The sequence below is a fragment of the Trematomus bernacchii genome, unplaced genomic scaffold (assembly GCF_902827165.1).
Source record: "Trematomus bernacchii unplaced genomic scaffold, fTreBer1.1, whole genome shotgun sequence".
NCBI lineage: Eukaryota > Metazoa > Chordata > Actinopteri > Perciformes > Nototheniidae > Trematomus > Trematomus bernacchii.
The window spans coordinates 16958123-16985196 of NW_022987689.1; the positions used below are offsets into that span (position 1 = coordinate 16958123).

Below are 27074 nucleotides of genomic sequence, written 5' to 3' on the forward strand. Positions count from 1 at the left end.
ATGATTTCTGGAAAGAGACACTGCTGTTGAGTTTTTCACATGTATTTTTTCCTACATTTGCCCCCCACAAGCCGGGTGCCATCCAGTTTCATTATAATGGAGCGAAGGCAGACATCATCTCTATGGTCAATATGTCTAACACTCTATAACACACACCTAAACAAAACAGATTGTCAAATATGTCTGCAAGTGAGAGTAAAAACATTTCATTTTGATTTGTGATTGAACTCTTTATTTAAATTAATGTAATGAAGTAAAAAGTACAATATTCCCCTGTAAAATGTTCTAAAATACTCAAATGTTTACTTAAATACAGAACTTGAGTTAATGTACGCACTCAGCTCTGCCTCATGCATGATATTGTTGTTTGTGAGTGTGTTGTCATGGTTGTTCCCTCTCTCTCAGTGTTGGCGGTTGACCTGTGATTCAGTTTCCTGTGTTTAAATTCAAACAGTAAGTTCTCATTTGGGTGCCAGGTGCTCCTATCACCACTGTGTCCACACCTCAGCACAGGGCCCAACCCATACTGCTGCATCACCCACTGAAACCCAGCCACCTCCACCCAGCACCACACTCTGCCCTCTCCATTCTCCGCCTGCACACCGCCGGCACCTCACGTTTACATTTGCAGCTCAAGTTTAAATCTTGATCTATTTAATCTGGGCTCAAAGCATCCTGCCAGTTTATTCCCTAACTTCTAAAGGAGGAGACAACGATGGCGCCTTCAGTTCTGCAGAATGGGGGGTTTATTCTGGGTTTGGTTGGAGCAGCAGCCCTCATCGCAGCGACCGCCATGAACAACTGGAGCGTGAAGGACAGGCAGGGGGACGTGGTGACGTCCGTCTACACCTACAAGGGTCTGTGGAAGGACTGTGAGACGACGTCCGCTGGGTTAACTGAGTGCCGTCCGCTCTACGGCCTGCTGGGATTCTCAGGTAGGAAGACTCTCAATTTTATATTTAATATGCAGAGATTCTCCAGGAAGTAACTGTTTGAATTAAAACTAGTTCAGTTCATTGCTTTTCTATTAATTAAACAAATGTGACAAAAAAAAGTCTCCTTTATCTGTCTTTTGAGGTAAATTAAAGCAGTTCCATTTCAACCTTTATAAAGGCTGCTGTGGCTCAGGGGGGAATTGGGTGTCTGCCAATCAGAGGGCCAGTGGTTTGATCCCCAGTCCATGCAGTCAACTTGCTGAAGTGCCTTTGAGCAAGATACTTAACCACCAAATTGCTCCCGTGTACGGCATTTCTACGGTTTTAAAGTGTATGTAAGTTGGTTTAGATAAAAGGGTCAGATAAATGACATGTAATGAAGTGAAGATGCTGATTGGAGGACCCGGGATCAAATCTGGCCTGGGACCATTTGCCGCATGTCACTCCCTCTGCCTCCCCCTTTCAACTCTCACTATAATAAGGGGTTCAAAAAAAGATGCAGAGCTTCCCTGATTCAAACTCCAATGCGTAACTCAGATAAAGGAAGTTGTTCCCAAACAGTCAAGAACTGGGATAATAGGGAAGTTCTCTGAATACGTTCAAGATCCTTAATATTAGAGGAAAAAAAAGGGAAAAAAAAGGCATTAGTTTTTGGATACCCCTATCGAACAAGTGTTTTTTTAGTCCTTTCACATGCCAAGTTTTCAAAAGGGCGTTACTAGTTTTGGACCCAAACAGTCAAGAGCTGGCGTAACAAGGAAGTTCCCTCACTACTTTCAAGATTGTAATATAAGAGGATCAAACCCCGTAAAAAGGCTTTTGTTTGTGGATATCCCTACCCGAGGTAGAACAAAGCACAACCATGTTTTTTGCAATGTAATATATGTCGTTTTTCAAAGGGCGTTATTAGTTTTTATCAAAGGGTTATTTGAGTCTGGTTCAGTTACAGAGTTTCCATGATGACACGTGTGAGCAACATAAAAGGCCATCTCTTCTCTCGTTGGGTCCACAGTGGGAAATTAGCCATTTTCTTCCCACCGACTAAATGGTTCACATTTTACAGACACATCTCAGGCCTGATATTAGTTTCTGGATAATGCCAATATTTTTCTGGTTTGTATTACTTCCTCTCTGTTTGTGCTAGAAGTGATCGAGTCAGTAGTGGAAGAAGTATTTATTAAAGTAAAAGTACTAATACCACACTATAAAAAATACTCTAAAAGTACGATAAAACACAATGAGGATCCTAGGATTCCAAAATTATTAGTTTTCCTCCACGGGCCAAACGGCTAGTAATTGATCAAATGTTACAGTCTCCCCAGCAGTGCTTTCTCCTAGGGTCAACGTTAATGCAAATCTATCAGCTACTCTTACTCTGTTGGATTTGAAACATGCAGAACTATTTTCTCTAAATAGGAGGTACAAGAAAGAAAAGAAGCACGATTTGGTGTCTCATATAAAAAAATATCCAAACATGAACATTGAAGCAAATGTCATGGTAAAGAAAATATATTGTCCCATCAACATCATCCTTAAAGGTCCCATGTTTTGGCCATTTCTACTAATCATAATTCCATTGTTGAGGTCTACTAGAATAGATTTACATTGTTCAATGTTCCAAACTCACATTGGTTTCTCATACAGCATCTCTGTATAGTATGTGTATTCACTCTCTGTCCTAAACGGCTTGTTGGAGCTCCTGCCCCCCCCCCTCCCTATGAGCCCAGTGTGCTCTGATTGGTCAGCTCGCCCACTCTGTTCTGATGAGTCTACCACCGTTACAGCTGAACATCAGAGTTTATGTTTTACAATGGCGTTTGTTAGCAACCAGAAAATGACACCAGTAATGACAAACAGATGAGAATGCTGCGTGGGGGGCGGACTCGTGAGCTCCGTAATGTCCCGCCAACATGGCACTTAGTCTATATCCAGCATCCAGGGAAACACAGCGGGAAATCCACCTCACACTGTCCGCTCCGGGGCGGACTCCTGAGCTGCTCGGGAGTCCACCCTGGCAGAGGGTGTGCCTATTGTTCTATAGCTGTGTGCCAATTGGTCCAGACTTAGTGACGTCAATAGGCCCCGGAAGAAAAAAATTGAAAAAGAAAAATCTCCAACGAGGCGTTCTGGGGCAGCATAGACAGGTCTTTTCTGTGTTAGAGTTTTACTCCCTACAGGGTGTACTTTGAGGGTTTGTGACTTTGCAGACCGTTTAGATGCAGAAAAAGCTACATAACACACAAGGGGACGGGTAATAACCAGAAAAGCTTATGATGGGACCTTTAAGGCTAGATTGTTAGGGGTAGAACAAGGAATGGAATGGTTTTCTAAAACTGATGAGCAGTTTTTTTCAGTTCAAGGAAGAAAATAATAGTCATTTTTCTTGCTAAGATGCTAAAAATATTAAAGGTGGGGTAGGTAAGTTTGAAAAACCGGCTCGAGATACACTTTTTGTTATATTCCATGGAATGCTCTTAACATCCCGATAGCAATGAATATCTTAAGTGCTTTGACAATAAATACATAAAAAATGTCATCTGTGGAAGCCGTAATACTGTAAAAAGCACGACCAATCATTTTAGCCGGCCCGGCTAAAATAACTGGATGGCCTACCTGCCTGTCAGCCTTCCATCTGTGCACAAACTTATCTCGTGCCCTCATTGGTCATGTGCGCGTTCGTGTGTGTTGGAGGAGGGGCTCTGTAAGGAAGTGGCAGATTTTCTCCGGCTGTGTATTTTCAAATTCTACGCACTCGAGCTGGTTTCTCAGAAATTACCTACCCCACCTTTAATCAAATTATTCTGAAAAGGGAAGCTGAAAGTAAAAGCCATCTCCTTATAGCTATTTCAAATGTAAAGGTCCCCTATTATACTATTTTTCAACAATATATTATAGGTCTCAGATATACAAAAAAAAGTGCCATATACCCCTCTGTTTCAAAAGTGCTGAATCTTTAAATGCTAATGAGCTGAGAAGTGATCGGTTTATAAAAAAACACAATGGTGCTCTAGGAGGATATTCAGGTGATAAGGTGGGGGGGGGGGGGGGGGTGTTACCTTGGTTGGTGATTGGCTAATGGTTACACAACCCAGAAAAACATTGTGACATCACAAAGTGGCCAAAATCTGTTCAGCTGATTTTCAGACCGGTTTTTATATAAATGGATCAGGACAAAAAGAGAGAATCTTTGTGCCGGAAACGTTCTGAATTCTTCACACAGCGGGGACACATTTTTTTTAAACTGGTGATATGTTAAAACACTTTTCTTCATTGTCCTCAAACTGTTGTTCCGGCATCCAGCCCGCTCCTATCAGTGTTTGCATTAGCACCGGTGCATTCTGGTCACTACAATGAGAGCCAGGCCGAGTCAACACAGTTATCAGAAACAGACCAAACAGCAAGCACTGTGGGAGAGGGCAGAATAAATACATCTGTCACCAACACAGACTACCAATGATTATGATTTACGTCTTACAATATGAGGTTTTAAATCCAAGGTCTAATTGTCAGCTGCATTTCTTTGTCTCTTTGTGATGCAGAATATTATGCAGTGTGGAGCTTTTGGTTGGAGTAAGAAGTATTAGACTTAACATGATATCTATTTCCTGTCCAATAGGAACCTTCCAGGCGGTGCGGGCCCTGATGATAGTGGGGGTGGTGCTGGGGGTCCTGGGGGCCGTGATATCAATGTTCTCTCTCACCTGCCTCTCGATGACCAGCATGGCCGACACCACCAAGGCCAAGATGAGCCTCACCGCCGGCATCATGTTCATCATCGGCGGTATGGCTACAAATAAAACAATATCAGAATGTTCCTTTAAAGTGTGTTTCTCAGAGGAATACTTCACCCGTAAATACATGATTTGTCTATCAGTTACTCACCCAGTGTTGCCTTTAGTTCTTGAAGACATTTTCTTGCATTTCTCCATGGTGAACGAAGAATCAAAATACAATTTAAAAAACCATAACGGGTTCTTGTGTTTAGAAGTCAATCAATCAATCAAAGTTTATTTATATAGCCCAATATCACACATTTTACATTTGTCTCAGTGGACTTTACAGTGTGTACAGAATATCAATACGACACCCTCTGTCCTTGGACCCTCACATCGGACAAGGAAACACTTCCAAAGAAAACCCCCAGGTAAAGGGGAAAATGGAAGAAACCTTGAGGAGAGCAACAGAGGAGGGGTCCCTCTCCCAGGACGGACAGACGTGCAATAGATGCTGTGTGTAAATTAAAAAGATAATACATTTGCAACATAGGTCGTCCAAAAGCTTGAAAATGTATGTGTCTAAAAATAAGAAGTTGAATCCAGGAGGATGTCAACAATCCTGTGGGAGCCATCAGAGAGGTAGTGAGGTGAGTCAGGCAGGACCACAGGGACAGGTTCGGCTAGGACTCAGGATCCACGACTCAGGATCCGCGACTCAGGATCCGCGACTCAGGATCCGCGACTCAGGATCCGCGACTCAGGATCCGCGACTCAGGATCCACGACTCAGGATCCACGACTCAGGATTCACGACTCACTCAAGTGTCACTTAACAGCACCAAAGGGCTCCAGAAGTTCTGAACCAAATGATCATGTCTTGCCGTGATACCGGGTTGCATGTAGTATATATATTTCCTTGTCCATCTTCTTTTTAATAAAAGAGCTGAGAACACTTTGTTTTAGTGTTAAAAAAACACTGTACTTGAGTATTTTTAAATGTGGTATTAGTGCTTTTATTTGTCTAAATACTTCATTAAGAGCGGTGGAGTATAATCCAAGACTGATTTATCCACTCATAGGCTCAATACTATAATAAATAATAGTAAGTGGTGAGCACATTGTGTATAAGTGAGGCTTTGAATTGGTCATTAGAGAGGGGAAGTCTTCCTTTAAGCCGACACATTAACAGTTTCTATGAAGTAAATGACTTCCTGTCCCTCCATGCTCTTCTCTCAGGTGTGTGTGGCATCGCAGGAGCCTCCATCTACGCCAATCAGATCGTGGCCAGCTTCAGGCTCTCCACCAACCACAACTACGGAGGCAACATGGAAGGAGGGATGGGTGGAGGGATGGGGGGAGGGATGGGGGGAGGAATGGGAGGGATTCCCAGGTATGATGATTATATTGCTTGTTTTTTCATATTATCCATATTATTCCCGTGCTAGACTAAGTTCATGTTGTTTGTCTCCACAGATACACATTTGGCCCCGCGCTGTTTATAGGCTGGATCGGAGGGGGCGTCCTGGTTATTGGGGGCATCCTGAAGTCCGTGGCCTTCAAGGGAATGGTGAAAGATGAAAAACCACAGTGAGTCCCCCACAGATTGATCATCTACAGGTGCCTTTTGAATACATTTGGTTTGAGTGTGTGCTTTTGCTTGGACAAACAACAACAATGTTCTCTTGTTCCTCAGTTACCCGGGGGTAGCTTACAAACCTCAGCCCCGCACCAAAAGCGATCTGCCGGATCACCATTCAGAGGGAGCCAAGAATTATGTGTAACTTCTACCCTTCAAGCACCAACATGTTATGTTTGCTGTTAGCTGTTTACATGCAGCATTGTTGTGGGATTTTATTTTTCTAGATGCCTTTTATGTGCATGAAAATATGTCTTGATTAGAGTCAATATGTCTTGTGTTGTAACAGCAGTTCAAAAGCCATCCCGCCAGTTCAAATTAAAATAATAAAACCATGAAAAAAAGGTATTTTTTAGGTGCTGGATACAAAACTCTATAGCAACAAGAAGTCTGCACACTCTTTGAAAAGCTTCCAGCTAATTTAATTGTGAAGATCTTTTGTAAGATTTTCACATCTTAAAAGTCATTTTCACAAGAATGTCTCCATGGTTTCTATATTTTTACAAATGCTGAATGTAATTGAAGACTTTTTTTACTTGAGTGTTGTTAAATCATTTGATTTGTATAATAATAAAAGACTAATTTGTGAATGATGTGGTTTGAATGATTGTATCCTATAAATGAAGTTCATTTACCTGATTATGAACTTGTAATTGATGTTTTATTTATTCAAGACCTATGTTCAATAAGAGTAACAGATCTAAAGACAGCATGCAGTTATTGATGATCAAAAAGCACTGTTCCTGTCAACATGCAGGAGCTACACTGCTGCCCTTTGCTTTACAGACTGCTAACTGTATACAAAATAACAGCAGAAGCTACAGATGGTAAATTGATGTACAATCTTTTTTAATAGATCAAGTATTTTCACTCTGAATCATATGTTTTTTTGGTTCCTCTCGATTTCAGAGAATAACCGATCAAGAAATGCAGGGCCAAGTACAAGCTTCTCATTTTAAAAAGGGAAACACATTTTACTCCCAAATATGTACCCCAGTCAATATGTATACAAATATGTTCATGTAGAATTTAACTTGTTAATATATATATATATATATATATATATACACTTATATCACGACATGCTTATAAGGGTTAAATCATTAGTTTGACCAACCCTCACAGGGTGTCCAGCTGTCCCAGCTGAGCTGCAGTACTGTGTCAGACCACTAGATGACAGCAGATTCATGTGTTTGATTTTAACTCAGATTGTGAGATCAACTGCACTGGATAGAAAACATGTGTTAACATATTTTTATTTTTCCATTTAGGGATGTCAAGATATAAGATTTATTCACGGATTGTGATTTTTTTTTAAAACCATCAAAATAAGTAGATTGCGGTGAACTTTCATTATTGGAATCATCCTAAATATACTTCCATAAAACTCAAAATCATGGTAGAGAAGTTCAAAATAGAGGCTGATGAATTATCATGCAAGATATAACGGGGGCTTTATGATAACCTGATGTTTTTCACTGAAAAGGACTTCAAAAATATCAAAATGTTTGTCACTCATCTTAAATAATGGCATATCTAAGTGCCATTGGAAGACTTTTAAGCATATTTTGATGATCATAAGGGAAGGACGATCAAATATTAAATGTTCATATAATTTCATGCTTGATTTCCACTATACAAAAAAAAGAATCTTTAGACAGAGATCCATCGGAGACTTTGTTTATTGTTGCATATTTAAACCTCACTCGCTCCAAAACAAGCATCAATATATGAGTCCAGTTTCTCTCCAGAGCAGAAGATGCTGAACACAACAAACATCAGAGCTCACATCCCAACACTGGTTTACTGTGAGCCCGTCACCAACGGGTGCTGCAGCAGAACATCTGCCACGGAGAGCAACTAGGATCAAATCGGACTACAAATCCCATCAGTCACAACGTTGAACCTTGTAAAAAAATAATCATACAAGAATATCAGACAGAAAGGGGGGGGGTGTAAACTCCCACAGACAGACAACTAAACACTAATATGCATTAGGTTTTTTTACTCTCTTTGATCCATGATCTATCTGTAATCTTCATTATTATTTGAGTGTGCCGCCCATCTGGGCTCTGTGATGAAGTCTTTCCTCACTGTCGCATAAGTTATTTGGTAGAATCCAGACATGAAATTCAGGATTTTCATACAAAAACAAAACAGTCATATAGTGATTTAACAACAAGCCAGAAGGGCAAGTTGTGTACAAATTGGTAAATAATTCAAGGGTCGGTTCACCCAAAGTATTAACATTAAAAAAAAATCTCAGTAGCCCATTGCAGTCTCTAGCCATGCAGATAGTTTTGGTTTCATGTGCTTTGAGATTTACGTCACAACCTAATATGTGAAAATGCAAGAGTGTCTTTGTTTGGGATACTCAAAATATGTTTTATATTTAATGTATGGAAGAGTCAGAATTCTGAGAAAAGTCAGATGGATTTTTTGCCCTTTTTAGAATTCTGACCGACTTTTGTTCAGAAATAAAAAATAAAAATACACATTTGGCCCTTGTCCTCTTCCATATAATTGGGATCACTCTTCAGAAGAAAACAGTTCAAATTAGAATGTTTGACAGTGTGTTCGGGGCTCTATCCACAATGACAAGGATCATTGTTGATGAATATTTGAAATGTAATTTCCAGTGCTGTGAACACTACAAACTGCATTTACCTGAGGCAGAGACTTAAATCTCAGGCACATAAAACTGAATATCTGCATGGCTACACACCACTGGAGGTATTTTCATTTGGGTGAATCGACCCTTTAGGTAAAGACTCAAAACTAAACGGTTCTATATCTGTTCTAATTTCTCACTGAGGAACTCCTCCACGCTGTCTGTGTTCCACTTGAGGATGCTGAGCTCTTCAGCCATGTTCCCGTTGTCGTCCAAAAGCTTTAGCACAGGATCCGAGCCTCTGACGTACTGCATTGTGGGAAACAAAAGGAGGACCGGTGTTAGGTTTGTACTAATGGAAAACATTCTTAGAAATAGGATATGATGGACATAATCGGATTTTCTCTTTGAAATTGCATTTTCTTTCCACTCAAATGAAGCGTAATGTGTGTTGTTGTGAGATTATGACATCATGCTGGTACACAATCCATCAGGCTTACCTTGATCTGAAGACCCTTGAACATCTTGGGCTTGTCACTCCTGACAAAAGCTGAGGAGATGAGAACAGAGAGACATGTGTCAGTCAATTAGCCTCTTCATTCTAGAACTGAGGTTTGTGATTAGCGACAACTGCTAACCCTCCTGGGAATGTGCCGTTAACAGCGGCAGAGACAGTTGAGAACACAGAAGGCTACAGCTGACGCAAACAAACGGCAGCCATATGGCACAGACTCCAGACAGACAACGTCGCCACCCCCCCCCCCCCCCCCACCACACTGAGGGGAGCGTCAGGGACTCCATCTATGAAACCTGACACCGCATTAACCAAACGTTACACCAAGCGGGGAGGTCTACTCCCAACACACAGGATCTCAAAACTTCAAAAGCCTGTTTGAAAACCGGACTGTCACAAACAGGATAGAACGGAATATACACAAGGGCAGATGGTGCGTTTAGGACCTCGGATGTTCCTTTTTCCACTATTGGAAAGATGCTTGAGTTGTTTTGTGTAGCCATGCAGATATGTTCGCGGAGCCAAATCCCTGGTGGTGGTCCTAATTGAATGCTTCAGAAGGTTACTATTAACAGAGTGAACTAAGAAGGAAGTACCTCAGTGGCTGCCATGATAAGAGCTGTTCAAAATGATAGAAAAGAGCCTCAGGGTTTCATTTGTTATCAGCTTTAGCTCAGGATACACTGGATAAATACTTTACTAAAGGAAAGGAGATAATAATTGATTGCAGACGCACCATTTGACGTTCTTTCGGGAGGTTAAGGCAAAAGTGGCCAGAAAATAGACACAAGATCAGATTTCTTTGACAATTCAGCTACTCATTGCCTCCTGGAATGGGAAATATCTAAAATGTCCTAGCGGAAGACTTACCTTGGACTTGGGGGAACCTCCCCAATTTTCATCCACACACCTCCAGGATGGCCCCAGGGTAGAGCTGTGTGCAGAAAGACACAACGTTAGACACACACACACACACACACACACACGGTGGCAGGTCGCCTGGCAGAGTAAATTTGATTCATAAAAAGGTGTCCAGGAGGCTCCTCGGGGGTCATTAAACTGTGAGGCTGTGCATATGGAGCAGGGCTGATGGATGGCCATTTGTGCAGCCTCACTTGTAATCAAAGCTCCAGCACCAATACACAATAAGTTAGAGGAAATTGGAATGTCACAGCAGTTTTCCAAGAGCATGGTCTGCTGGCCGTCTCAGGGAGGAGGGTGGTAAATGGCCTGGTTGGCCGGTCCACGCGGCAAATTAAATTACGCATGCAAAGCTCAGATCCTTCCTCTGTCTTTCTGTAAACAATCCAGCAGTGGTGAGATTTAATTTCCGTGCTTTTCATTTTAGCACGCATGGCAGATCTGAGACAAGTCACGACTGTGTTGAGAGCAGGAAACTGGGGGACAAATAATGGACCGCCGCTCTAACTGGGCCCTGTGGGAGGGTTTCAGGAAGGCTTTCCTATCTTAGAGAACGCTGAATTGTGACCCCCAGGGATGCTGAGGGGCTGCTATATGCCAGGTGCTCTGCAGAGAAGCTCACATTTGAAAAACTAGTAACTGAAATGCCATCCATGCTCAGTGAATCTCACTAATCGACAAGGCTGCGAGATACGCCATTTCTCAGAGGGTTTAATGACACGGCACTGATGTCTATTGCCAGACTGAAAGAATTCTTAAGGTGCATAATTGTTGCCGTCTGAGGATAAAATGTGCTTAGTGACACCGTCGTTTCTGCCGGTAACCCTTGGAGACGGCCGACTGCTCTTCTAAGTGACATTTTCCCCTCAAATGCTGAGGAGGAAGGGGAGTAATCTTTGGTGAAGTGTCTGTCTGAAACAGAGTTATCGTCAGGAGGTGTAATGAAGTGCGTGCTACACTTTCCCTAGGTGCTGTTGCTAGGATACCGCACACGCTCCTGGGGGCTTTGCTTAATCAAAGAAGAGTTACATTGTTTTTCCACCATCACTTGACTCCGTGTTTATCCGTCAGAGCCCAGCAGGTAGTCCTTTTTGAATTCGCTGTAATCATGAGCGTGCAGTAAAACCCCTCACCGGTTACTCTGAGGTTTTTACTGCTACACTTGATATTTCAACCCCAGTGGGGGTGTGAAGCTGGGGTGAAGGAGCTCTGACTCAGAGAAAAGGATTGAGACAGACAGAGTGTTTGTGTGGCAGCTCAGATCTGATGCACAGCGGCAAACAGTGTCAACAGACGCAGCGGCAGGAGGCCAACAACAGGTTGTTTTTAGTAGCAGTTCAAAGGCTGGGGGTTGGGATCCTGTCAAGAAATGTGTCACATTTTGACACAGGGGTCATGCCAATGTTACTACTGTTCACCGAGGAGACTGTGAAGCTCAGTAAATGACTCGAGACCAGGGCTGTCACAATCTCAGATTTTCACCAAATTCATGATGACATTATTGCCATTTTCATCCATAACAACATTTAAGAATAATAATGCTTCAAGTCCACATGTTGTCTGTTATACTGCAACTCAATTAAAATATATGAATCTGAGGAGGTGGAAACAGTGTATTTGACCATAACTGTACAAAAGTTGACAAGAAACCATTTGTGTGATAGTTTAAGAGGTGCTGGATTACTCTGCAATATTATCATATAATGGGTTTCTTTTTATTCAGATAATGTTTGCCTTTAAAAAGGGGCCCTATTCTGCTCATTTTCAGATTTATATTATTATGTAGTGTCTCTACTGGGACATGTCTCCCTGCTTTAATGTTCAAAAAGCTCTTTATTCTTCTCATACTGGCTGTGCTGCAGCACCTCTTTCCACCCTCTGTCTGAAACCAGAGCCCAGTCTGCTCTGATTGGTTAGCTTGACGACATCTCATATTTTATATTTAAATATCACGGTTAGCGCTAATACCGGTAAACTCAACACCCCAACTAGCAGAGAGTATACAGACCAGCTGAGGACATCAAAATGAAAAAACAACATGCTGACTGCAGTGGGACTCGAACTTGCTATCCTCTGATTCGAAGATCAGCGCCTTAATCCACTGCGCCACACGCCTTCCCACTGAAACTCCTTTTTTTTTTAACAAGGTCTTTGTAACGCGCTCCTCGCTGTGACTAAATCTAGCCAGCTAATTACTCCCCCCGGAGCGCTGTTCCCCCCTTTACCTTGCGCGCTTCCATCTGGGCCTCCTGCTGGCAGCACTGCCGGCAGTCGGGCTGGAGCGTGGTGAGGCTGAACTCCCCGAGCAGATCACAGGAGCTGCACAGCAGGTTGCTGGAGAACCCCAGCTCCCTGCACGCCTCAGACGACAGGTCAGCTCCGTAGGCCGACAGCTGGGGACAGGAAGGAGAGGATGAGCGTCACACAGAGAGGACAAAATACAAGGCCAAGTTTTAATAAGTACTTAATTTTTATAAGCAGATGTGAGAGGATTAAAAAAAGGGAGAGCTGCAGGCCAAAAACAGCTGTTTCCCTTTTAAAGAAATTGAGCGTTTTGACAAATATTCACTTTCTTGAACATACAGTACGTGTATAAATAATCTCTCAGTGGAAAGCGTTTGGTCACTTATGGCGCGTTTCCACTACAGCGCGGAGCACGGTTTAAGAGGGCTGTGACGTCAGCGGCCCGTCTTTGGTTGCGTTTCCACTTGGCCTAGTACCGGCCGGCGGGTCCTAATTCACAGTTTTTCTGGCCTCATAAAATCGCGGGTCTAGGGCCAGAGACAACGAGGCTGAGTCGGGCTGAGTATGCTAAACTAGAAAGAGCTTCGCTGGCAAGGGGGCTACAACTACAACAAGATGGACATATTTGACCGTGATTTAATTGTAATACACGTTTCAAAATGATGCCGAAGTAACAACATACTGATACCGGTTAGTAAAAACCATGAATTAATGCTTTGTCAAGTCTGCAGACAGACGGCAGGCGAAAAACCTTTTAAAATGCGTGTGTTCTAAATGGAGATTGGCTAAGCTAACGCAGTATATGCTCCGACCGTCCACACTCACAACAACGGCCTATACAGACATAAATAAAGCAGCGACTGTATTCGCCATGACACAGGCAGTCTGTGGTTTGTACTTGTTTAACTTTTGTCTAGTTTCTGAACATATATGAGGAGCTGTGAGCTGTGAGTGCTAACAGCTAACGGCTGTGTTGTTTTTCTGGGGTTCTCATTGAAGATGACGTCACGGCTCCGCCTACACTGCGTTACTATAGATACTACCCCAGTTCCTAAACTGTAATGGGAATGCGCCATAAAGTGAGCCAGTCCTAACGAGGCCGTGTAGTGGAAATGCGCCATTAGCGACACCTTTGTAGTGGGACTATTTATCCAGTGCACGAGAACGAGTTACTTTGCAGTGATCAAATCAATCAATCAAAGTTTATTTATACAGCCCAATATCACACATTTTACAATTGTCTCAGTGGACTTTACAGTCTGTACAGAATATGACACCCTCTGTCCTTGGACCCTTACATCGGAAAAGGAAAAACTTCCAAGGAAACCCCCCAGTTCATGGGGGAAAACATTGAAGATTGATCTTATAGTTACATCAGATGTTCCTAAAAGAATATTGATTGTTATTTAGCCTTTACTTATTGCACAGTAAGGAGATTGATGGAACTCTTCTTATATGCATAGTAATGAATATTATTATATTTTATTTCTGCTTATTACTACACCCTGAACCTTTAGTGATAACGCTTTGCAGCTAAATGCTGAGAGAGCTTTCTGGTAAGAATGTAGGTAAACGGGTTATTTCCGTTGATGTGTTCATCCTCTTTTGTGTAACAACAATCTAAACGGTTGTAACTAATATCCCTGTGCGTATTGAATAACAGAGGACTCAACTTATGTTGTGTTAGTCGGTATTTCCTTGAAAGGCATGTGTGGCGGCTCAATCCCCAGTTGCGTTTGAGTCGCCGAGAGGCTAAACTTGGCTATAAACTGTGACGCGTTTTCGAAGAGAAAGTCCATAGTGAAGCAAGATAGTTTTTGGGATATTTAAATCAAATCAAATCAAGGTTTATTTATAAAGCACATTTAAAAGCGATTTTTGGTCGGGCCAAAGTGCTGTACATGTAATAACTACAATCACATAAAAACACATTTCTATAATCACAATAAAAGACAATAAATTACAACAGATATTTTTTTTAAAAACACAGGGAAAAGTCAGGAGTCGTGCTCCGCTCTGACTAAAAGGCCAGGGAGAAGAAGTGTGTCTTAAGAGTAGATTTAAAAACCCCTAGGGTCTGGGTCGACCTCACATGGAGGGGCAGAGTGTTCCAGAGCCTCGGGCCAGCTGCTGCGAAGGCTCGGTGCCCTCGGGTTTTGAGCCTGGTCTTGGGCACTATCAGCAACAGCTGGTCAGCAGACCTTAAAGCTCTGGCTGGGGTGTAGCGCTGGAGGAGTTCAGCTATATAGGCCAGAGCCAGCCCATTTAGTGCTTTAAAAACAAATAAAAGGAGTTGAAAATCAATTCGGAACCGAATTGGAAGCCAGTGCAGTGAGGCCAGAATTGGGGTGATCTGGTCACGCTTTGTGTGGCCAGTGAGTAGACCTGCAGCTGCGTTTTGGACTAGCTGCAGGCGTTTAATTGACGCCTGGTCCATACCGACGTACAGAGCGTTGCAGTAGTCCAACCTCGAGGTAACAAAGGCATTAATAACCCTTTCCAGGTCCTCAAACGATACAAATTTAATAAACAAAATCATAACATAGTAACTATGGACAAAACGGTCAACAGAAAAAATGACAGCACAAGCTCACCCTCTGTCATCCGCACTCGACATGAAACAGGTGACTTAAATAGACAAACCACACCCATGTGACAATTACCGGAAGAGCTCAACAAACAAATAAAAGTGACGTAAACAAATAATAATAATACAAATAATGAACTTGGGCTAAGTAGCATTATGGCACCTACAGCATGCTAATTAAGACTACCAAGCAGCTGTTACATGATCCGTTTTCACTTTCAAGATGCTGGAAACCAGTTTCCTTTCAGGTTTGATTACCTGATATTTAAAAAAAATCCCCTTTTTAATAATGCTAACTTTATTTGTATAGCATCTTGCACATTTAAAACGAAGGTCAAGTATGAGAAAGTACCACCTTTTTTTGGTGGGCAGCTTTTGCCTCCTACATTTTAAGGGGAGGATCAATTAATGGATTGCCATAATCTTCCATAAAATAAGATCACAGAATAGCCTGTGATACTGTCCTTTTTTGGCATATTCCTATTTTTCCCACTTTTTAGTCGGAAACTAATAAATGCCAACTCACAAACAGACTTGTTTATGTATTCTGTGTAGTTTGAGGTTATGTTTAACAGGGTTTTTAATACATTAGGCTATATTTGCTGGGAAATAGTCCAACGTGATATTTATTTCGCATGAATAGATTTCTCTTTACAGTTCTGCAAAGCTTAAACTGGGAATCATATTGATGTTATAACTACTTGTATTAGGGACTAATTTTACTAAGCAGGGAGCAGATTCTGACCAGCATACGTACATTTAGAACACCGGAAGTGTGGTTTACAGCTGCCTTTCTCTTGTAAAAACCCACGTATCGTTACAGCAGCCGGGTAATACATGTATGGTTGATTAAAGTAAGTTAAAATAACAGTAAGCTGATAAATATGGAGACTAATGATGCTTAATTATCAGAATGAGATTTTGAGGATAGCCACGTCATTATGAAGCTCCGGGCTCAGCAGGATGCGCGGCTCACAAACTGAACATTACGTTACACAGTTGTCAGCTTTGATTACAAATTATATAACTACTTTCTTAAAGCGGCGACAACTGCACATGTTAAATGTTAATACACTAACCGTTTGTAAAAGCGACATAAGCCACAGGAGATACACCTCTCCCGACATTTTCGAGCCTTTTACTGCTTTGTTAGCATAAAGGAAAAGCTACACTAAGGACCCCTTCATTTACCGAAGGGCTGCCCATCGCGCCTGATAAACATGAGTCAAAGTGCATTACAAAAAAATACTAACATATACAAATCATTTAAACCAGAGCCAATAGACAATACAATGTACAATAAAAAGACAATAGATGCTTTAACAATACAATATAATACAACTACATAGAACAATAAGAATTACAAAAGTAATACGAAATATAACAATAAGAGGAATGTCTTCAATTACACCCAGAATTAAATGAAAACCTTTAGATTTTCCGTAAGAAGTATTATACGATCCTGCAAGTTTAATATTTTAAGAAATTGAATAATTTAAAAGAATATCAGGCATATTCTAAGGCCAACTCAGTATTTCTTCTTCGGCTGTGTTGTTCTCATGGGTAAAAAATAACTGCGACATCTGCTGTCCGCGTGCAGGTCAGTATGTGAAAACCGTCCAATCCGGTTTAAACGAGCGGAGACTGTCAGCCAATAGGAAGCCTCGGCTCTTTGGTGGACTGTTTACACACCCAATGGCCTGAGCGGTAGTGGTCTGGCCGCGGTGCGGTGGTGGACACACACTCCACGGGACGGGACAGCGCTACATGGGGAACTCAGGCGACAGCGGCTGGTACCACAGTGACACCCCGGAGATATCAATCCGCGATTTGGAGATATCTCTAGGGCGCTAGCCTACGACGCTCCGCTATTGGGAACCGACTTAATGAAATAAACAAGCCGAGCATGAACACATCGCATTTGAGGTAACGAGAGGATTTGAACACTGGGAGATATCCACAGTAGCAGGGAGAGAGGGCCATGCTCACACACTCAGCCGCTTTGTAATCACCGTCGTCGTTGTTTGTGTGTTTACAGTATCTCCTTCTCTGAGCAATGGACTGACCAATTCCCTCTCTGGATGATTTGATGGGGCTGCTCAGAGTCATGATGCCGCCCAAGTTGCAGCTCATCGCGTTGCTGGCGTTCGCAGTGGCCATGTTCTTCCTAGAAAACCAGATTCAGAAGCTGGAGGAGTCCCGCGGGAAGCTCGGTAAGTTCAAGGGGCTGCAGCCTCAATCCCATCCCGTCACAACACTCCAGCATCACCGCAGGCTGGGTGTGAGGTCTCCCTCTTGGGTCACTGTGTGTATACTGTGTGTATGAGCATCACCATTGTGCATTTGGGTCAGTGTGCTGAGAGAGCAGTTTGGACAATGGTACACAGTCATGACATGTTTAATGATCTAGGAGCTGTCCTGTTGAACTTTGCATGGTCATTTAGTAGAAATGGAATGCTACACATACTAGACTCGAGTATCTCTCATCCTTATGTGTAATGCAGTGTGAGATTGAGTGGGTGCTGCTACCTTCTGCCTGTTGCCCTGTGACAGTGTGTTTCGCATTCTTTTAATCTGACGATTTTTTTCTGGATGTGACCAATGGTTTGGTTTCTGCAATGTCAGAAAAACAGAAATTGCCACACAGCCCGAGATGAGGTCTTTGTATATCTTCTGTACAAGCAGCAGTCCAAAACCCGACATTATTTAAGTAAAAATATGTAAATACAATGAAAAGCAGCACATCCTGATAATTAAAAAAGCTTGAACTGGATGATCTTGATTATTTCTGTTTTAAAATAACCCCTTTTCAAATAAGTTGTACATCATTTCCTGTCATTGACATAAATTGATCAATCCAACAACCAACCAACAGTTCAGTTGAAAGTATAAGACATGCACAATTGAAGCTGGTGGTTCTGGGAATAAAATAAACCTCTTTCTGCTCAGAGTAAGTTTTAGTGATGAATACATTGCATGGGGACGCTACCCTGCTGCAAATCCTCTCCTGTCCCTTTACCAAACTCTCTCCTGTGATTAAAACGTGATTGTCACTGTGTTCAAATCTCATTGTGAGCTCCCATCAGGGGCTCCCTCCCAATAAAGATCTGGGACATTGCAGGATTTACTCTCTGGTGCCTCCACTGTGGGGATTTTCTAAGCAACAGCAGAGCGGTGCAGACAATCTGAAGCGAGCAGCCAGCGATCCTCAGGGGGTCAAACACCAATTCCTGTATCTTATGATGAGCTGGAGCCTGGCATGAAAAGAGGCAGCTAACAGGCTATTTTCACGGCAGACATTTTGCAGGAAGAGCTTAGGTATAATCAATAACATAAAAAAAAAATAGCTGCAGTGATTCCATGTAGGTGAGGCAAACCAAGGCCTTGAGTTGTGCGTGCTGCTTGCTCATTCAGATGGCTTACAGGGACACTTAATGGAACAGAGAAATCGTTAATTTTACTAGCAGCACCTGTGCCAGGACCATGTCTGCTGTGAAAGAACACCTATTACATTTTAACTGTTGTGTATTTTAAATTCCCTGCACACATTCAGGTGTCATTCTGAATAATTAGACTCAGCCACGATCATGAATTTAGGTTGATTAACTGGCACACAAATAATTGCAATTTATAAGGTTTTTCTTCTTTTTTTAAATAATTTGATACTACAATACCTACTGTTGTGTTTGCACATTCAACCTTAAAGGTGGGGTAGGTAAGTTTGAGAAACCGAAAAAAAAATCCCCTTTTTAATAATGCTAACTTTATTTGTATAGCATCTTGCACATTTAAAACGAAGGTCAAGTATGAGAAAGTACCACCTTTTTTTGGTGGGCCGCTTTTGCCTCCTACATTTTAAGGGGAGGATCAATTAATGGATTGCCATAATCTTCCATAAAATAAGATCACAGAATAGCCTTAAAGGTGGGGTAGGTAAGTTTGAGAAACCGGCTCGAGATACACTTTTTGTTATATTCCATGGAATGCTCTTAACATCCCGATAGCAATGAATATCTTAAGTGCTTTGACAAAAAATCCATAAAGAAATGTCATCTGTGGAAGCCGTAGTACTGTAAAAAGTACGACCAATCATTTTAGCCGGCCCGGCTAAAATAACTGGATGGCCTACCTGCCTGTCAGCCTTCCATCTGTGCACAAACTTATCTCGTGCCCTCATTGGTCATGTGCGCGTTCGTGTGTGTTGGAGGAGGGGCTCTGTAAGGAAGTGGCAGATTTTCTCCGGTTGTGTATTTTCAAATTCTAGCGATCTCGAGCCGGTTTCTCCAAAATGACCTACCCCACCTTTAATCCATATCATTTCATTGGCTACTCATCAACATGATGCCATCAATGACAAAATAGTGTTAATCTTCCAAATAGTTTGCTATGTAACAATGCTTGATTTCTTGCTTTTCTGCACACAACTGTTGAGTAGGGCCAATATGCCAAAAAAAGTGGTCTAAAAATATGAATTAACTTTGTTTGGATCTTGGAGAACTGGATTTATTTAGACAAATTATAACTGTACATTAACTTCTGCTGAGACTCTCGGCTATAAATCAATGGCACCTCTTTGTCATAATCTTGCTTTGTTACCAACAAATATGATCTCCAATGAGCTGAAACTGAAAAACCTCTCCAGCAGATTTATTTATTGTTTTTTTTCCTGATAAAGAGTGCTGCAGGGACGACATATAGTAGGCCGAGCTAGAGGCCAATAGGCGCTTTCACACCGGAGTACTTTTCCCAAAAATAGTTCCGATAGTTCCTGGGATTTTGCGTTCACACCAAAAAGTTCTGGAACTAGAACTTTTTTTCGGGAACCTTTTCACCCCTTTTCAGTCCCTGCTAGAGAGGTGGTACTTTCCTGGGGAGGAAAAGGTTCCAATTTATGATTGGTTGGGCGAATTGCAAACACAACTAAGTAAACAAAAAGATGAAAAGCAGTCACTACATTGTGCACATTTGGGACATTAAGGTACACCACTTATTACTGCTAGAGCAGCTGGTGGTAAGGACCTCAGACAACTTCAATTTAAAACAGGCTATAGGGACAAGTGCCATCAGTTTGAGGCTTGATTGAATAACATTAATTAAAAAATAAATCATACTATCAAAATACTACAACGAATGAAAATAATCTTGAGATAATTGAAACTGTGGTTTAAATAAGTTCTAATAGGCTATTGTTGTTTTTAGATTTAGAAACGAAAACATTTTTTAAATGTATTTCTGGCGTTGCTAATTACGACCTTACTACCCGCGAACGTTGCAAGCAAGCTAAATAAAGAAAACCTATAGAACACACTACATGAAAGGGAAAACCCCAAAAAGCATAACAGGGCCTCTTTAAACATGAATTAAATTGCCAGAAATTAAAAAGCTATCATTCACAATTCATTCCTCTGAGCTTCTCAAATTTGCCATTGCTGCTTTTCTTAGTTTCCCATGTTTGCTTTACTGCGGCTAACAGGTAGGTGAGTAGACGGACATTTCAGATGAGTCAAAGATGATGCTATGATGGGAAGTTTCCATTCCAGACAGCAAATAAAACAGTTAACCATCATCTTAATTGTATAAAGTATCCCAGCTGAATTTCCACATGTTGGAACAATCAGGAGTCCGGAGGGTAATGATGGCTATATTGGTCTGTGGCATGGTCTACTGCTGTTGTAAAGGGCTATACTTTACACGCTGGGAAAACACACACACTCTCCTGATGGTGAAAGAGAACCTGAGAGGCCTTTCCCCTCAAGGCCCACCACCACGAGAATCTGTTGACTTGGCACAAAGCGCTGATGGATGACTGGTCCGAGCAGACGTCTGTATACTGGAGCTCTGAATTATGTGCTGCATAGCCAAATAGTTGTGACTGAGGCTTTCACTGGCAGGATGCTGTCAGCATGCCAGAGCCGGTCACATTACCAGGTACGCCTGCTGGATGTCCATATGTGCAACAATTAAAGCCAGCGTCACAATCACAACAAGGACAGGTGTTGTCCAAACCCAAATCGCATCTCCATGAGTGATTTTTACGTGATTAAAAAACGAAAGAAGCTCTACATGCGCCATCCTGCATCCACATGATCACAATTGCCTCTGTGTGGGTGGGAATGACCAGTACGTTCTCCTCACAGCGTGGGTTCCTAGTATTACCTGACTCAGGTTGAATCATTCCCCCCATTAGAAACCTCCCGTAGGGCCGACAAGCTGTGATTTGCTTCCAAGCTAATCTTCGCCCCAAGTTTCCATGAGAAGTCTCCTGCATTACAATCATGCCGGGATGCAGTTTGGTTTCCTGCTGCGGACTTAATTCCTTTTTTTTAGCAGTCTTTCTCTCCTGCTGCACACCGGTTATTGGGTCAACAGTAACGCAGACTGATTTTGCAGGGATGGATTGGGCATAAATAACAACGTTTCTTTAGTAAAGAGCCTCAAATGAGGATTCAGGGTCCCTTTCTCCAAAGGGCAATCCAGGCAATTTTAGACGCTCACCTTGAAGAGTTGTACACTATTATTTTGAAGGCTGAGACTAACATTATTGCCTTTCCTGCCTAATGATACGTACATTTTAACTGTTGATTATATCTTCTCAACAGAGAGCGACACATTGATAAGTCTATACTTTTTAAAGGCCCTATAAGCAGATGCTTTTTTGGAAGGAATTGTCACTAAAAGTATGTAACGGTCTTGTTGATTAATCTCTACTTGCCAAAAGAAAACATGTATCTTTGGCAGGTAAAATGTCAATCAAATTTGATTAGAGAATAAATTGAACCGATCAGTAGAATCAATAATGACTGGTGGGTATCAATGAATTCACATAAAATCCTTTCAAAAATCAATTGTTTTTGGAGTGAAAAGCTCAAATCTAACTCACAGCTGTGGAGACCTCATATATGTTCAGATTAAGCAAAAGGAAAATGCTAAATACCAGTATTCATATTTTGATACCAACGTCGTACCTTTCGCTAGGTGTTCCTAACAACATTTTTTTAATGATTCCTGTTTTCTGCCTCAGGACATTTTCATTACACAGTTGATTGCATTATTATTTGTGTAACATCTGTCCTTGCTACATGCGGTTTATAGATTCAAGCCATGCTGAATTTATTTCCTCAGGGGAATTATTCCTAAACACAAAGAAAACCCTTCTTTTCATGTACGAATCCCAGCTGCTAAGCAACTTTTTACCCTTTATTATGCTTTAAAAAGCAGTCAATAACCAAACTTGTAGCCATTTGTGGCAGGTTAATTCTAGGAGACATCTATGGTATGTTGAGTGCTGCGTAAATAGAATCGTAGCAGATAAAACTGTCACCTTATTGCCCTTGTAACTGTAGCAAACAACCTCTTCACCTCTGGCCTGCAGGCCGTGTGAGGGTGTCAACCAGCAGGACAGATATTGAGAGACTGTGTTTCCCCTCTGGATCATCGCCTTTTATCTGCTGGCCGTTATTCAGCCTGATTAAAGGAATTCAATTTCCATCTGTTGCGTGGTGATATTCAGTTCCAGACACAAGCAGCTCTGTGATGTGCTCTTAGGGAGAAGAAGGATGCTGTTGAATGCAGAAGAGAGAAGGAGATACATGCGCTCGTTGTCAAAGTGACGCAAGACTTTTAAGCATTCATTTGTCACTGAGGCTTGTCGCCCCGGGGCCTGGGTATGAATTTGACTTTGATTGTCATGCCAGGCACTCTGAGCCTCGAGCCCACCCTCGCACTCCGCAGCCGAGGGACCGGGAGATCTGGTCAGGAATTTGATCTTGAAAGGACGTCGGACCTCACACTGCTCGGATTGGGTGGCTGTATACCTTCGCGCTCCCAAGCTGCACATCATTCTTCCTGTCACGAAAAGACCTTGAGCTGAAGTTGTGTTTTAAGATTTTTCTTTTATTGATGATGCAAGCGTCTACCTGACTTTTGCTCTCCTACGCACTTGTCAAATGTGTGTCAACAGGTTTCCCTGACTCGCTCAAAGGGCTGCAACACCAAACGGTTGCGTTCTTTTTGGAGCTAATTGGCGACACACCGGTACCACTCAACCTGACTGAGCCCTGGGACTTTTCTTCAACCTTGTTTGCAAACTTTAACTCCTTAATCCCCTTGAATAATGCACCGGTGAAGATGGCCGCATTGTCTTTTGGCTCCTCTCCAACTTTGCCCTTTTTCGTATTTTTTCAGTGTTTATTTACTTTTTGCCATCTGCTTTTAACATGGTTCACAACATGCAAGCCGACCGCACCAACTCTGCTATACAATATAGCAGAGAGGAACTTCTTCACATCCGAAACCTTGTGGACAATAGCCCACCGACAGACAATGGAGATCCGCCATGGCTACCTGTTGCTGTCCTACCTGAGAGACGCAAGAAGAAGACCAAGCGAGGGTCCCGCGCCGGGCTGCTGGTCAGACTGAGAAAACGAGGAAACCGACCCCCTCTTCCGAGTATTCTTCTGGCTAATGTTCAATCGATTGAAAATAAGCTAGATGAACTCAGAAATCGGATTTCCTTTCAACGGGACATTAAGAACTGTAACGTGTTCATTCTCACCGAGACTTGGCTAAACCCCGGCCGCTATCCCGGACTCCGCCATTGTTCCTGACGGATTCACTATTTTCCGCCAGGTCATCTGCTACATTGGGAAATGCATCGATGACGTGGTACCGAAGGTTTCTGTACAAACATTCCAGAATCAAAAGCCCTGGATAAACGGCAAGGTGCGTGGCAAGTTGAAAGCGCACACTATCGCGCACAGAGCTGGAGATTTGGAGGAGCTCAGGAAATCTAGGTATGAACTCCGGAGAGCAATCAGCAGCGCAAAGAGACAATACAAAGACAAGGTGGAATCTGACTTCAAAGGCTGTAACACCCGGAACATGTGGACGGGACTAAGGACAATGACTGACTACAAAGGAGCAGCGGGGGGTGCTGCGGGAGTGTCTGCGTGCGCATCTCTCCCAGATGAGCTGAACAGTTTTTTTGCACGATTTGAGAGCAGCCAGGCTGTGGAGGTACGGAAGGATCAGGAGCCCTGCCCTTTTGTTTTAAACAGGGCAGATGTGTGCAAATCCTTTAAAAGGGTTACCCCACACAAGGCTCCTGGACCTGATGGCCTCCCTGGCCGTGTTCTAAGGGTGTGTGCAGTTCATCTGGCAGAGGTGTTCACAGACATCTTCAACAGGTCCCTGCTGCAGTCTGTAGTCCCCACATGTTTCAAACACTCCACCATCGTTCCTGGACCCAAAAAGACAAAAATCACCAGCCTCAACGACTACCGCCCAGTAGCACTCACTTCCATCATAATGAAGTGCTTTGAGCGGTTAGTCAAAACCTTCATCACCTCCTCCCTCCCTGACTCTCTGGACCCCCTGCAGTTTGCCTACAGAGCAAACAGGTCCACAGACGACGCCATAGCCCTCACCATCCACACTGCCCTCTCACACCTAGACCAGAGGAACACATATGTGAGAATGCTGTTCATTGATTAAAGTTCAGCCTTCAATACCATTGTGCCCTCCAAGCTGGTCATCAAGCTCAGAGACCTCGGGCTCAACAGCGCCCTCTGTGACTGGATCCTGAACTTCCTGACGGGCAGACCCCAAGCAGTGCGGGTGGGAAACATGTACGTCTTTTATACATGAATATGTGTCCCCGGTGTGTCAGGGAACTCACCAAGTGTCAGAAAACACAACCCTCTCTCTTTTCCTCCATACCCAAATCTCTAAAAACGGGGCTGCAACGGATCTGATACAGACTGATACAGATTTGAAATATCTCTGACGTCAGAAACAAGGAGCTCCGCCTATATGGGCAACTCTCCACCTATCAGGGGAATGAGAGGTTGCCGTGGCATGGTAACAGCATGGTAACATGACGCTCGTGCCTCGCCCCCCTCCTTTGCAGGGCGGCGTGGTCAGCTGCAGCTCATTTGCCACAGAATCAGCCCTTGCAAAAACAGGGCTGGAATACAGCAAATAGAGCGAAATGAAGCATGGCTAAAATGCATGATCTGTTTGGTATTTTGAAAAAAAAACTTCACCGACATGTTTTATATAGGTATGGCCCTACAATATATTATTCAAATATAGCATGATAGGTCCACTTTAAACATTATTTATCTATTACCTAATATATCATATTTCAATGACTTGTATATAGACTCTTATTGCACTATTTCAGTATTTCACTTTTTTAAACTATTCTTCTTGTATTTACTATTTACTATTTACTTGCACTATATTTTTCTGTTTATCTGTGTTTTGTGTTGCACTGTTGGAGAAGCCTGTGACACCAAGATTTTCATCTACATAACTACACTGTAGCTATGTTCGTTGAACCTTGAACCTTAAATGACCAACATTCTTCTTCTTTAACTATGTTTATGTATTCACCATATACACCCAAGGCAAATTCCCTGTATGTGTTAACCCACTGGGCAATAAACCTGTTTCTGATTCTGATTCTTGTTATCCTGTATGTGGACATGGTACTCAGATTCCCTTTGACCTCTGCCTTTGACCCACATCGCTGTTTTTAGCTTCCCTGCGGGGTTTAAAGGGTGCATGAGTCATTTGCTTTCATTCTGCACGTTGGCATCTGTTCCCATAAGCAGCCGGTAGCGTCTATCGCCTGGACCTGTCTGCTCAGTCACTCTATGAAACATGCCATTTGAGCGGCTAATGGAGGGCAGCCCACAGCGGAGATAGGCGTAGGTGTCGGGAATGGATGTGTTGTGGGAGGAAGGGAGGCTGAGTGCTAATGGTCAAACTGGGCTTCTGCTGTATTGTTAGAAGCAGGCTTTGATTAGGGCCGAGGATTTATGGCCCCTGAGCGCGCACTTTGTCTGAGAGGGATTGTGTTCCCTGTAAAGTGGAACGCCAGCAAACTTCACGCTGGCTCCGGTTGCTGCTGCAGCAGGATGACAGACAGGCTAATCGGGGTGTTGGACGGTCTCACACCCTGGATGTAATTGGAGGCTGTTGTACAAGAACACCCCCCACCCATCACTCCCTTCAGACGGCCATCATCTTCACCCAAGACATGCTTTCTCCTCCTTGCGGTCTTGCGTCCGTCTTCATTTCTTCCCGTGTCACTGTTGGGCTGTGGTGTCAGACCACTCGACTCTGAGAAATGGCTTTCAAATAGCAAGTGTCACCAAAACACTGCAGGCCAGATTCTATTGAGTGAAGACGCGGGTACAAGTGGAGCTCTGACTGACGGCTGAAGAGTTATATATGAGCTGGAGTGATGAATGAGACGTGTGTCAGCAAACGGTCCTGCAGAGATAAAGGAGTGAACAATGGGCCTCATTTACCAAATGCTCTCTGAAGAAAAAATATATTCCTTAAACAATATCAAATCGTTTTCATGAAGATAGTGACATCTTTCACCAATGTTTTCTTATTAATGACCTAGGTAAGAACAGAATTGACCCACACTAGAGAACACTTGTGCACATGTGAGTGCTGATATGTTCAGCTCCACTACACTTACACATGTAGTATAAACAAGTAATACGTTTTCATTCTTTCTTTTATTGTGTTTTATATAATATACTTAAAGGTAGGGTAGGTAAGTTTGAGAAACCGGCTCGAGATCGCTAGAATTTGAAAATACACAACCGGAGAAAATCTGCCACTTCCTTATAGAGCCCCTCCTCCAACACACATGAACGCGCACATGACCAATGAGGGCACGAGATAAGTTTGTGCACAGATGGAAGGCTGACAGGCAGGTAGGCCATCCAGTTATTTTAGCCGGGCCGGCTAAAATGATTGGTCGTGCTTTTTACAGTATTACGGCTTCCACAGATGAAATGTTTTTATGGATTTTTTGTCAAAGCACTTAAGATATTCATTGCTATCGGGATGTTAAGAGCATTCCATGGAATATAACAAAAAGTGTATC

General features: G+C 42.6%; 3 protein-coding genes across 3 annotated transcripts in view; 2 read left to right on the forward strand and 1 right to left on the reverse strand.

The window, feature by feature from the left end:
• The first annotated feature begins 715 nt into the window (after positions 1-715).
• On the forward strand, positions 716-6784 carry cldn18 (claudin 18). The gene is made up of 5 exons (XM_034138207.1): positions 716-935; positions 4552-4716; positions 5887-6040; positions 6124-6237; positions 6344-6784. The coding sequence occupies exons 1-5, from the start codon at positions 716-718 to the stop codon at positions 6429-6431; spliced, it is 741 nt and encodes a 246-aa protein (XP_033994098.1). The 3' UTR covers positions 6432-6784.
• A 1165-nt stretch (positions 6785-7949) lies between these two features.
• Positions 7950-16343, reverse strand: selenof (selenoprotein F). Its single transcript, XM_034137887.1, has 5 exons — positions 16243-16343; positions 12558-12725; positions 10282-10345; positions 9398-9447; positions 7950-9206 (listed from the first exon to the last, which is right to left on the reverse strand). Exons 1-5 carry the CDS (start codon positions 16288-16290, stop codon positions 9075-9077), a joined length of 462 nt encoding a protein of 153 aa, XP_033993778.1. The 5' UTR covers positions 16291-16343; the 3' UTR covers positions 7950-9074.
• Positions 16344-16815: 472 nt separating this feature from the next.
• The window catches only part of hs2st1a (heparan sulfate 2-O-sulfotransferase 1a), a 39418-nt gene continuing 29159 nt past the window's right edge, over positions 16816-27074 (forward strand). The window contains exons 1-2 of the mRNA XM_034138164.1: positions 16816-17089; positions 17202-17376. Coding sequence (XP_033994055.1) covers positions 17253-17376 — 124 coding nt within the window. The 5' untranslated portion in view covers positions 16816-17089; positions 17202-17252. The remainder of the gene's footprint in view (positions 17090-17201; positions 17377-27074) is intronic.

Bases quoted from the DNA above. Each gene is read 5' to 3' on its own strand.
- cldn18 (XM_034138207.1), top strand. From the start codon at position 716: ATGGCGCCTTCAGTTCTGCAGAATGGGGGGTTTATTCTGGGTTTGGTT. The intron at 4,717-5,886 runs GTATGGCTACAA...CTCTTCTCTCAG, and splicing joins CATCATGTTCATCATCGGCG to GTGTGTGTGGCATCGCAGGA. The intron at 6,238-6,343 runs GTGAGTCCCCCA...CTTGTTCCTCAG, and splicing joins GTGAAAGATGAAAAACCACA to TTACCCGGGGGTAGCTTACA.